General features: G+C 56.8%; 1 protein-coding gene across 21 annotated transcripts in view; it reads right to left on the bottom strand.

The window, feature by feature from the left end:
• Nucleotides 1–8,031: 8,031 nt before the first annotated feature.
• Nucleotides 8,032–12,542, bottom strand: part of CAMK2B (calcium/calmodulin dependent protein kinase II beta) — a 60,138-nt gene continuing 55,627 nt past the window's right edge. For 20 of the 21 annotated variants that reach the window (XM_025191682.1, XM_025191678.1, XM_025191681.1 and 17 more), the window contains 4 exons: nt 10,494–10,569; nt 10,024–10,118; nt 9,331–9,565; nt 8,032–8,761 (listed from right to left, as the gene is read on the bottom strand). In XM_025191682.1, the coding sequence (XP_025047467.1) occupies nt 9,333–9,565; nt 10,024–10,118; nt 10,494–10,569 (404 nt within the window). In that variant the 3' untranslated portion in view covers nt 8,032–8,761; nt 9,331–9,332. The other variant, XM_025191679.1, reaches the window with a different exon arrangement.

The following is a 12,542-nucleotide window of genomic DNA, read 5'->3' as shown; positions in this document are numbered from 1 at the left end:
TGCTGAACCAACCAAGGCAGCTTTAAATTGGTGTAACAGGCCTGCATGTCTGTTCGATTTGGGGCTAAGGCGGTCCGAGTGTTCTGCGCGTCCGTGCCCTCTGGCCGACACCGGTCTCCCTCCCTTGGAGCCGTTGCGATTTTGGAAGCTGGCATGGCCCACCCCCACCTGGTCCTGTCTGCTGGCCTGAGGAGTGTGAATCAGGCAGGCACAGAGCATAAGGGCTTCGGCACAGAGTGGCATGTCTGAGGGGTGGAGCTGGGCCATGGGAGTCATCAAGGGCATCTGGGCCATGGGGCATGCAGATGCTCAGTTCGGGGCTCTTAGCTCCTCAGTGACCCCCTGGCCCCAAACCAGGTGCCCAGGCAGGTGTGCGTGTGCCTGGACTACGAAGAAGGGCAGGTGGCATTCCTTGATGTTGACCACATTTGCTTTCCCTCTTGTGGCCTTTGTGGGGGAGCTGCATGTGGAGGCCGGGGGACCCAGCTGGGGCTGTGCCCCTGAGCCTCATGGTTGTTGGACGCTAGAAACTGGGGCCTTTCCTGTTCATTGGAGGTGCCTCCTGGCTTGGCTGCAGCCTGCTCCATGCCTTCCCCACATGCTGGGGATGGCAAGCAGCTCCTGCCTTGCTCTGCTCCCATCGGGGGTCCATCCCTGTCCCCTGGGCTAATTGCAGCTGGCAGAGGCATTCTGCACACACCCAGCACAGCTCAGAGCTGGGGGCTGTATGGGACAGCCCAGGGCAGGAAGCTGTGGAGGGGCACTCAGAGGGCCCTTGCTTTCGAGCCCAGGCTCGGGCTGGACTGGATGGAGCAGGACACACCTCACACACCCTAAAATCAGGGCTGTGGTCTGTTTATCATGGTAGGGCAGGGCATGGAGTGGGCTGGGTGGGGAGGAGGCTGGGCATTAAGCTTGGGGGCAGCATTTGCTATTCAGGGAGTCTATTGAGTTGACAGCTCATTATCATCTACCTGATTCCTGCTAATTTCTCTCCACTCTATGGGTGTGAACAACCCTCTCTCCTTTTCTCATCCTCTGGAGGGTCCATTCATCAAGTTTTCTGTTTTTCTGCAATGTTGCTGGCCTTTCGCTCTTCCCAGCTCTCTTCTAGTCCACAGCCCTGCAAGACTGGTTTAAGTCCTAGCTAAAAGACTTCACTCAGGTGTGTTGATATTAACTTGGGCGAACATTAATTCAGATGTGGATGCCCTGTCAAGACGGCTAGAGTTTGAACGAAGGCTAGATTTTAACTGGGACTGAGAACTACATTTCTTATTGGAGGGGTGAACAAATAAAGCAGTATCTTCAGCTTGTTTTTGCCTAGTTTGTGGGTTTTTTTGAGCTTCATATAGAAGCTACCGAATTAGTGCCCCTTCCGATCAAGTCATATTTGGTTTTGCTTTGATTATAAACTCAGTAATAGCGTGCTGGACCCCTAGCACATAAATACAGCTCTCACTGCCTGCAGCCCCCCTTTTCAAAGTCCTGGATCCACCCATGAGTCCAGGTCCTCGCCTGTTCTGCTGTCCCCTGTCTCTAGGCACGTGGAGGCCTCCGTTCACCCTGCACAGATACTGGCAGGACAACATTCATCCAAGGCCAGGCATTCTCTTTGCCGCAGAGGTGGGCAGGAGCAGATTGTGGGCACTTGTGCTCCAAGCTCACGTGCCCCCAGGATGCAGCCCTTGGGGAGAGGTGAGGAATCCCGGCCTCCCAGCCAGGGGGACGGAGAGGAAGAGAGCAGCAAGAGTCATGGGATGTAGAAGTATCCTCCGTGGCTCTGACTGGGAGATGACAGAAACAAGGACCCAGGCTCCAAGCTACCTTCCCTCAGCCGCAGCTGGGTGCTTTTGGTCTATGGCAGGTGGTGAAATGGCCACATGATGGCACCAAAACCCACAGCAGGGACTGAGCAAGCTCACGGCCTCCAAGAAGGGACTGGAGGCTGCTGGAAGAGCCAGGCACAGACCTCCTGGGCTGAGAGCCCTTTATGCCGGGATCCCTCAGAGGCACAAGCCCATTGTCCATTTTAAGGACCTGTAAAATACGTGGGGGAGTTTCGGTTCTGCTAGGCCATAGTGATGCTAAGCTCTAGTTTAGATAAAGCACTGCAAAGGCCCTTGGGAGTAGCAGGCTTCCCTGACTAGGCTCGGCAGTGCTATGTTGGCTAGCACTATGCAAGAAAGAGACTTGGGGGTCATCATTGACCACAAGATGAACACGAGCCTGCAATGCGATGCGGCGGCTAGTAAAGCGACCAAAACGCTGGCTTGCATCCATAGATGCTTCTCAAGCAAATCCCGGGACGTCATTCTCCCGTTGTACTCGGCCTTAGTGAGGCTGCAGCTGGAGTACTGCGTCCAGTTTTGGGCTCCACAATTCAAAAAGGATGTGGAGAAGCTTAAGAGAGTCCAGAGAAGAGCCACGCGCATGATCAGAGGTCAGGGAAGCAGACCCTACGATGACAGGCTGAGAGCCCTGGGACTCTTTAAATGGTCACAAACTACGACAAGACCGTTTCAGGCTGGACATAAGGAAGAATTTCTTTGCTGTCCGAGCCCCCAAGGTCTGGAACAGCCTGCCACCGGAGGTGGTTCAAGCGCCTTCATTGAACACCTTCAGGATGAAACTGGATGCTTATCTTGCTGGGATCCTATGACCCCAGCTGACTTCCTGCCCTTTGGGCAGGGGGCTGGACTCGATGATCTTCCGAGGTCCCTTCCAGCCCTAATGTCTATGAAATCTATGAAATCTATGACTGCTGGATGACCTGATAAGATGCAATGAGCCAAAGCACTGATTCTCCCTGAGAAACAGGAGCTGAACAAGCTGAGGGGTAAAACATTAGGACTCACTGGTAAAGATAGCAAGGGGCCAGCTGGACTCAGCAGGTGGGGAGCTGGAGATGCTCGATCTCAGCAGTGAACGAGCTCTAGGTGCCCCAAGTTGGCCGGGGAGAGCTTCAGGTGTGTAGACCTGGCAAAGAGCTGAGTAAAAAGGGAACATCTTGATGGCATGGAGTGGGGCATCTCGGCTATTAATACAGAGGTTATGATGTTCACCCTTTCATTGAGACTTAGCGTATGTAATGCATTTCATTTTCATGTAATGCTCTTTCACATGTATGATACATGAAGGCAAACCCCTCAGCCAAAGCTCCCGTGTGGGTTCCACACCTTCACCCACACCATGACAGTGACCAACAAAGGCCATCATATTCAGAGAGCAGGACTGTCCTCTGAGCCCAGAACCATCCACAGCCACAATCCTCAGAGATGCTTCATGTAACACCATGTGGCTTTCCCTGCTCCGCCGATATATGGCTTACAACAGCAGCCTGCTCCACATCACCGTCACACTGCTGAGCACCAACCACACAAGACACATGGGCCTCGTGCAGTACCCTCCAAAGCAGTGCTGGGCCAGGACCAGTGATAGCCAATGCCCTGTTTCACACAGGGATGTTACACTGACATCAAGGGCTCATGGCCCAGCAAAGGCAGCAAAAACCTCTCAGGGGGTGTCTACTGGGAGAGGAGGCAACAGAGCTCCTCCCCAAATTTGGACAAGGATTCAGGGTCTGTAATGGGCTGCAGTGTCTCTTCCTGCTCCAACCCATTTTCCTGACTCTGGTGTGAAAGCAAATGATGCCCATGAGACCCAGTGCCATGCTTAGAGTGTCCATGCAAGGAGACAGAGTAGGGGGCCCAGCTCCATGCCTGAGGTGCAAAGCACACCCCATGCGCAGCTTACCAACCCAACCCACTGCACCTAGGAGCCTTCAGCTCAGCTCGTAGCCCCAGACAGCCCAGGCCCAGCACCCCAGTCACCCGACCTGGCCAGGACAACTGCTCTCAGACCTCAACTGCACTGTGAGGCAGAAGGAGCCCCCAGACCATGCACACACTGCCCTGAGCTTGCCAGTAGCCAAAGGAGCCTCTACAAAAGAAGGAGGTTGGGGCATGAGTCCCATGACTTGCCATCAATGTTGGCCACTGAGAGGCAGGACCCTGTGGCCTTGGCTGAGTGTCTCCAAGTCTCCCTGTGCCCAGGCCTCCATGTCTCCAGGCTGCTGTGCCCACAGCTGTGCCCATCACTAGGGATATTGAGTCATGTGCACCCACTGACCATGAGGAAACCACAACCCAAACCATCAGCAGGCCAGGCACCTGGCATACACACCATCCTTCATCACCTCCTCCCCTGTATGTCTCTCCTCCGAGCTCCAGTTTGATGTGCAGCAGCTGGAAGCTACAAGGCCCACCTGCAAAAAAGGACACACCAGCCACTCCCCAGCTCAGCACCACCTGCAGGGGCGAAAGCACCAGGGCAACAGCCCCACACCACGCTCCCTGCAGCCTGGGATCTCCAGCCAGGGATGCCCAGGTGACTTCTGCCTCTTGCAGGGCCCCTACACCCAGCCCACACCTGGAAGACTCCACAGGTCCTCCCTACAGCCCCTATGTGCATGACACAACCCCTGGCACCCCCCCGCCCAAAGAGGTCCCCCCACACCCAGCCCCTTCCAGGCTGGCCCTTGCACCCCCCCCACCTCCCCACCCCAGCACCAGCAGGGCTCCTCTTACCCCAGCACCCTCCTCCATGCCTGGCAGCCAGCCAGATCTGCACAGTCCTAGGCAGGCAGCAGGGCTGGAAAGGCTCAGGAAAGAGCAAGGTACTCAAAGGGCCAAGGTGGGACTTGGAACTATCAGGTCACAAAATCCTTGGACGCAGGTGTCGCGGTGGATGTAGTCTTTCTGGACTTTAGGAAGGCCTTTGACACTGTCTCCCACCCTATTCTTATTAAAAAGCTAGGCGACTGTGGCATTGATGCCTACACAGTCAGATGGGTCGCAAATTGGCTGAGGGGGCTGTACCCAGAGAGTGGTGGCGGACGGGTCCTGGAGGGATGTGGGCAGTGGGGTCCCCCAGGGCTCAGTCCTCAGGCCCGCACTGTTTAATATATGAATCTATGGGCTGATGGATGGTGCAGGTGATACGAGTGTATAACTGGGAGAATTATCCAACACTGCTGGCAGCAGGCCAGCACCATGTGTGTGCCTGTGTCTCGCTGTGTGCCCCCCCACAAAGAATAAGACGCAGCTGGTTCACATCATCCTGAGTTTTTTTTTTTTAAACACTATTTTTCTTTTTTTTCTGTTTAATTTATTTGCAGTTTCCCGAGACAAAAACAAAACCCGAGTCGTCATTGACACTTACAAGGCTCATAAAGAAAAGACAGTGAGATGCCAAGGAATGGAAAGGGGAAGAAGGGGATTCGACACCCGCATGCAGCGGGCACAGGGTGGGTGCGTGGTGAGGCTCAGCAAGATGGGGTGGCCAGGCAAAACTGGGGCACCTGGAAGGGCAGGTCCCATGATCGCAGAAACCCCCATTCCTCGGACACAAGAGGCAGGGCAGCAGCGCCAGGGGCACCCACATGGTGTGGGGAACAAAGAGCTGCTTCCTTTCTAGTCCATGTCATCCCTGCAGGCATGAGAGCCCACCTGTTCCTGCTCCTCTGGCAGGACCAACTTCCTCCCTGAAAAGAGCCCCCAGACACACACTATTGACTGGAGGGTGAACCAGGCCACAGCCTGCCCAGAACCAACCAGCTGGCCCCTACCCTGCCCCAGCTCCCACCTCCTCTGTGCAGGTGGACGTGGAGCTGTCCACCAGTGCATGGAGAGGACCCAAGGCCTGGAGCGGACCCTGGAGCCTCATGTAAGGCAGCTGCCTTGGCCGGTGGCTTGGCAGGCCCCCCTCCCACCCCACCTAAGAGACCCATTCTCTTAGTCTAAAGTGCTTTACGGCTGTGTCCGGGAACAGCCCCTGCTCCTTGGGCTCCATACCACTCCCCAGCCCAGCCTACCTCTGTGCCTGGGTGCACAGTGCCCTCACCCCCTCCAGGCAAGCTGCCAGCTCTCATGGCTGCAGCGCCCACTATGCCCCTCCCATGGGTTGGAGGGCCGGGAGGGGGGGGCACACTAACCCCTAGCCCATGTTACCATCCAGCCTAGCTCTATCTCAGGCCTTGTTGCAATTCTTCCATAGGTTCCGGACAAACTCCCCAACCCCTGAAGGATCAGAGCCCTGCCACTATAGCTAGCTAGCAGCATCACTCGAGTGTGCCCCCGACATGCACACGATGTACACCGTCACTCACACCCTCAAACCAAGGACCCTAGTTGCATCTAATTGCTACACTGCAGCACCCCCCACCCAGCTCCTTGGACCACATCTTGGCCACAGGCCTTTGAGACCAGCCCAACTTTTGGTCACCCTGTCCCTGCCTCCATGATGACATCCCTCTCTGTTCCCTGCCAGGCTCCAGGAAAGCTTAGCTTGAAGCACCAGGGTGGATAGCCCCCACAGGGACTCTGCCTGCATCCACACGGACTGCAGCTGGGACTGCTGAGAGCCCCAAACTCTGCCCAGCCTGGCCCTGCCCGCTCCCCACCTAGGCCACCTGGCATGGCAGGACCCCAGCCAGGGAGAGCCAGAGCCCTCTGCTAGGGCACACTGTCTCTCCAATGGCATCCACTCAATGGTGGACCAGCCAGGTCATAGCAGCAAGCCTCCAGTCTTGACAAGGAGCCCCCCTTGTGCCCCTACATCTACCTGGCTCCAACCCAAGGGCACCCACCCAATGCCTGCCCAAGCCTAGGGAGAAATGGGTGCAACCTTCACCATCCCAGGACATACAACCACTGCCTGCTGAAACCACATGCCCTAGACCTCCCCAGCAGAAGGACCCCCTCAGCCTCCAGCTTCCTCGCCACCTTCACTCCGAGTTTCCCCATGTCTGTATACCTAACACCAGCTGAGCCACCCAGCACCACACTGGGAGGGGAAGCTACAGCCAGAAGGTCAGGGGCTCGGTTCCACAGGGAGAATGACATGCGGCGCATGCCATGTTCCCACACAGCAAAGCAGGTGACACCCCACCAGCTCTGATTTGGGGCAGGGGGGGTTGAGTAAACCCGGACACACAGAGTTGCTGGCATACTCCCCATAGACACAATGGCAAAGTCACAAGCCCTCTGTTTGGGCACAGACATGGCAGAACCTGAGCCTCATGCTGCTCTACAGCCACATAGGCCAACAGCATCTGATTTGAAGCTTCAGGGCTTGCCATGCTGCACCCAGGATGGCTGTAGAGCCACCTCGACACCCTCTCCAGGGCCTTTTGTTCTCGTGGAAATACCAGGCCTCATGGCCAACACAGGCTGCTTTTCATTCTCCCAGCTCCGCACACCTCCCTCCCCTAGGGACAGCACTATGGCCACAGGGAAACTGCCCCACAGCCCTGCACGCCTCACTGGGGGCACATTCATCCACCTGCTATCCTATTCCCTCCCAAACTAGGATGAGAGGAGACCATGGCCTGGGCCCGTCACCCCCATACCTCAGCTGTTAGCACAGGCACTGACAACCTGGGTGGCTCACAGCCTGGTCCCACACCGCTGTTCTGTAATCTGGAGCCCACAATCAGGCTGGAGAAGAAGCAGGAATCTCTCACGCAACACTAGACCAACACCCCCTCCTGCCTGCGGCACTCACTCCCTTTGCTATTTCACAGGGACCTCATAGACGATGAGGGTTGGAAGGACCGCAGGCGGTCATCAAGTCCAACCCCTGCCCAAAGCAGGACCATTCCCAACAGGGCTTTGTCTACCTGCATCTTAAAAACCTTAAAAACCTCCAAAACCTTCTGGATCCTGAACCCCTCTGTACCTCTCTAACCTGAGGTTTCCCGGGATCCCCCGACTATGGGACCCAGCATAGAACAAGGAGCCTGCCACAAGCCCCACCAGCTTTGCCTCCCGCCACACTGCTTCCACGCCAGCCCAATCAGCTGGGAGGGGAAAGGACTGCAACCCCCCCTCCCAAAACCCCCCAAATATATATATAGAGAGAGAGAGAAAGAGAGAGATTAAATGAGGAGAGGGCAACTGAATCTGAGGAGCATCCAAAGAAAAACATGACAACCCGTCGGCGCGCAAAGGAAAGAGTCCGAAGAAGAAGTAACAACCATCATCATCATAATAATCCACAAGCACAAGTAGAAGGGCAAAGAAAAGAGGGGGCCTGAGCGTCCGCAGGGGCGGGGGGGCCACGAGTCCTCCAGAGAACGAATGGTTGAAGCGCACACGACCACGGGAGCAGGCCCATGCTTTGGCAGAGAATGCAAGTCGCCTTGGGGGTGGGTGGGCGATTTTTTTTCAGGCTTTTTTTGTTTTTCTTTTGTTTGTAAATCACCTAACGAACTAGACCATTGTTCCACATGGGGCATGTTGGGACGGGGGAGGGGGAGGTAGACACAGGGTGCGGCAGCCACGGAGCCTTGGGACATCCCCCCTCGGGCTTCGGTCTGGTCCACGATCGCTGGTGTCCTTCTCCCCTTTCATACGTTCGGGTCGCAACACCTAGTCACCAGGACAGACGGACATGGGGACAGGACGGGAAGGGGACGCTCGGCTGGGATGGAGCCACTGGAAAGGTCACGTCTGGCCTGGGGTGGTTTTTTTTTAATTTTTTTTTTTTTTGTACTTTTTTAGATTTTTTTTTTTAAGATCCTTAGGTTTTTTTTTCCCTTTTTTTTTTTTTCTGCAAACACAGGCACTGGAGATGGGAGGGGTGGGGGGAGGGGGACACGAGCATGCGGGCGCGTGCTGGCCACTGCTGCTCCTGGCTAGCGGCTCGGCGCGAAACACCGTCTCCGTCGGGGATGAAACCACAACAGTCGGCGTGAGCTCTGCAGAGACACAAGGACATGCGTGCCGGCCCCGTCACTGTCCGCCTGGCGCTGGACAGGGCACAGGGGTGCCATCCCTCTGCACATCAGGCTACAGAAGCTCTGGCCATGTTGTATGAAGGGAGGGAGGTCTTCTCTGCATCACCAGAGACCTTCACCTGGCTGCAGCGAATGGGGAAACTGAGGCCCAGCAAGGACATGGGATGCCTCTGTGTATGGGGGTAACAGGGCATGATTAAGAACATAAGAGCTGCCATAGACTGGGTCAGACCTTAGCTCCGTCTTGCCCACCCTCCTATGCTGGAAGGGAGAGTGAGCTGGGCATGACCCAGGTTGCTTCCCCTGCTCCTCTCTCACTTGCCTCTAGCATTTAAGGTCTGGGACATTCAGATTTAGAGGCCCTTCCCCTCATGCCCAGTACCCCTTTATAGGGAAGCTGGTTTGCACACTGCAGGGGTTCAGACACTGCCAGGGGCTGCTTCCAGGCTCTTCCTCCTGGCACTGCCAGGGGCAGGGGGACCCAAACTAGGACCCCCGGAGGGGGCAGGGGATGAGCATCCTAGCCTCACCTTCACTGGAGTGGTGCCACGGGTGCCCCCGAGCAGTGGAAGTGGACGTTCTGCCACTTGCCGTCGCGGCGGTGCCACACACGAGTTTCCTCAGACTGGCTGGTGCGGGGTCGGCCCTGGCCGTCGATGTACTGTGTCAGGCGGATGTAAGCGATGCAGGCTGCGTCGTCCCCAATAACGTGCACGTGCGGGTTCAGGATGGTTGTGTGGATGGGCTTGTTGTTTTTGGATAACACTGTGGGGGCACCGGGGAATCGCTGATCAGGGCTTGGGGGCAACCACACCACAGTGGGGGCTGGCAGCAGCCCCCACTGCCCCGGCCCCTCCTCACAGCCCCAGAGGGAGATGGGATCCCCTTGGGCAACTCCTGGGGGGAGAATTCTCTTCACCCACCCCTGGAAGGGGCACCATTCCCCTCCCTCTGCCCTCCAGATTGGGATTGTTCCCCACGCACAACCCTGGGGTGGGGGAGCTGTCCTCATGCCACCCCAGGCTACTCCACATCCCTCAGGGTCTCCCTGAGGTCCACGCGCAGATGGAGGAGCTGCCGTTGGCTGCTTGCCTGGGGCATATGGTTTTCAGGAGGGTCAGGAACATTGCCCGGGGTCCCGCTGACAGCCAGGGGGCCAGGGCCACTGGGGCTGCCAGGGGGCCAGGGGGCCAGGGCCACTGAGGCTGCCGTGGGACACTCACAGTTCTCGAAGTAGAATCTGTGGAAGTCCATGCCCTCAACCAGGTTGCCCAGGGCTTCAGGCTCGAATGAGGTGAGACCTGGGTCACAGATCTTTCTGGAGGAGGACCGGTAGAGGGTGAGAAGCCTGTCCTGGCCCTGGCTATTTGCCCCTCTCTCTGTAGAGCCCAGTTCCCCATGCCCGCCCCCCCACCATCCCCTCTCCCCCCACTTCCCCACACAAGGCTTCCTAAAGGCTCGCATCCACGACTGCTGAGGACACAAGGGCAGGCAAGATTCGCTCTACAAAGTCCAAGGCCCCTTCCCAGGAGAGCCCTCTCATTCGTGGGTGATTGGAGCCCTCCGCGTGAGGTTGAAGCTCCCACCAGACCTGTTACTGACCCTCCCAGGAGGTGGCTGCATTGCAGCTGCAACCCAGACACCCGCCCGCTGTGCACACACCACCGCCAGCTTGCTGGGCCCCTGCACTCACGCGTAGGCCTCAAAGTCTCCGTTATTCACTGCCTCAATCAGCTGCTCTGTGATCTTGATGATCTCCTGCTTCCTTGCTGCGGGCATGAAAAAGGCAGAGAATCACCAAGCTGCCCATGGAGGGCCTGCCCCACTGCTCAGCAGCTCCCCACGGCCCATACCCTCACACGCCTGGCTGAGCACAGAGCTCGAGCACCAAGCAGGTAATCCACAGAGCGCACACGCCCCAACTCGCTACCCAGACCGGAAGCCACAGCATCCCAAAACCCCAGACTCCAAGTCCGGAGTTACCCCCCGTGCTCCACAAACAGCCCAGGCCACCCTCTGGCTGCATCCCAACAGCCCAGCTCCATACTCCTCCGGCGCCCTGTGCCTAGCCCCCAGCTGCAGCCACCACGGGCACGGAGCCCCATGCCCAGCCCGGCTCTTCCCCAGAGCTGAGAGCCAGGGCTGGGCACCAGTGCAACATGCTGGTGACCCAGTTAGCTCCAGCCCCATGCATTATGCAGGGAGGCACTGCTCCACGCTCTGCTGAGGCCACGACCTCAGAGTGGTGCACGGAAACTTCTGGCCTGCCATGCAGCATCTGTTTCACGCCCCGCTGAGATTCCCCCGCCTGCCCTGGATCCCTATGCAGACACCTGGGGGGCTCAGTCAGGCCACAGTCCCTCCCTTGCCAGCTCAAGCTCCAGCACAGCCACCCCATCTCCTTGCCATGCTCAGCTCTAGGTCCCTCAAGCCCTGACTTCTCAAGGCTCTTCCCTCTGCAGGCCTGAAGGCCACCCTAGCCAAATGCTTAGCATAGGCAACATCGTTTTGTGCCCTGACATAACTAATGACACTACCTAAAAGCAAAGCCAGTGGGTCGTTGTTTAGGGTGACCTTTTCATAACCCACATGAGCAAAAAAGTTAAAAGAGGATGTGGTTTAACAGACCGAGACAACAGCCTGACAGGAAAATGAGCACTGTGAAAGATGACTGGTGAATATTTATGGTATGCATCCAGAAGAGAACTGTAAGAAAGGTATATAAAAACCTAGGAAAAAAAACTTAAAGTTGGTGAGAGGGAAAGAAACAACTACTCGAACCCTGGCACGGTCATGGATGCTTGGCCAGCTGACATGCCTGCATCCATCAGAAGGCTCGCGGAAGAATAGTTATATTGACTGTTAGGGCTTGCTTGAAAGCAGAGTGCTGTATTTAAAGCCTTGCTTGAATATTGGTATTATTTGTGTGTTCAGTCAGTTAGGGTGTGGGACCAGAATAGTCTCACTGATTAGTTCATTTTCATTCACCCCATTCCTTAACTAAATTTAGTACAACACCCACACACCCTGATTTCCACGTGGATGGCAGAAAAGCCTCTCTCACACTGTGGGGAGGCTGCTGGAGGTGGCCCAGGGCCATTACTGGTCAGCCCCACAATGCTGCTGCACCTCCACGGGCACTTGTATTCAGGGTGGATGGCCGCATGGAAGGTTATTTGCACACCGGACTGGGCAATGTGGGAGCAGGGCTCACCTCCCCTGTCTGCTCCTCACCTCCACAGGCAGAAAGCTGACTCCACATGGGTGCTTAGGTCTCTGTCTGCCCACCCTGGGCTGCACTGACCTAGCCACTGCTGCTCGTTCATGACGCGTGCCCTCAAATGCATGCCAGACACCTTGGTGCCTGGGCCCCCAGCTGCTCTCCAGAGCTGCCCTGCCTCATGAGCTCTCCCGGTGATGCCGGGGACCCAGCTCTGTGACCAGCAGAGAAGGGGAAAGTCAGGTAAGTCAACCTTCCTCCACACAAGGGATGCCTGCAGCAGCAGAGGGCAAGGACACATGCAGCTGTTCTTTGCTCACACTGGCAGGATCAGACCTGGACCCCCAAGCTGGCAGAGGCAGAGCCCCATGGAGCGAGCTCTGGCATCACATAGCTTCTAAGCAACACACACCAGCTCTGTAGCATCTGCCATGGCCCAGGTACCCTGAAGCCACTGACCTCCCCTCCCAGAGCCCTCTGCCCACAGCACATGCGAGTCCCAATGCAGTACATCTGATCTGG

This window comes from Alligator sinensis, unplaced genomic scaffold, assembly GCF_000455745.1.
Source record: "Alligator sinensis unplaced genomic scaffold, ASM45574v1 scaffold1462_1, whole genome shotgun sequence".
NCBI classification, from domain to species: Eukaryota; Metazoa; Chordata; order Crocodylia; family Alligatoridae; genus Alligator; species Alligator sinensis.
The sequence above is the reverse complement of the archived record's forward strand: the minus strand, read 5'-3'. Positions and strand labels throughout refer to the sequence as shown.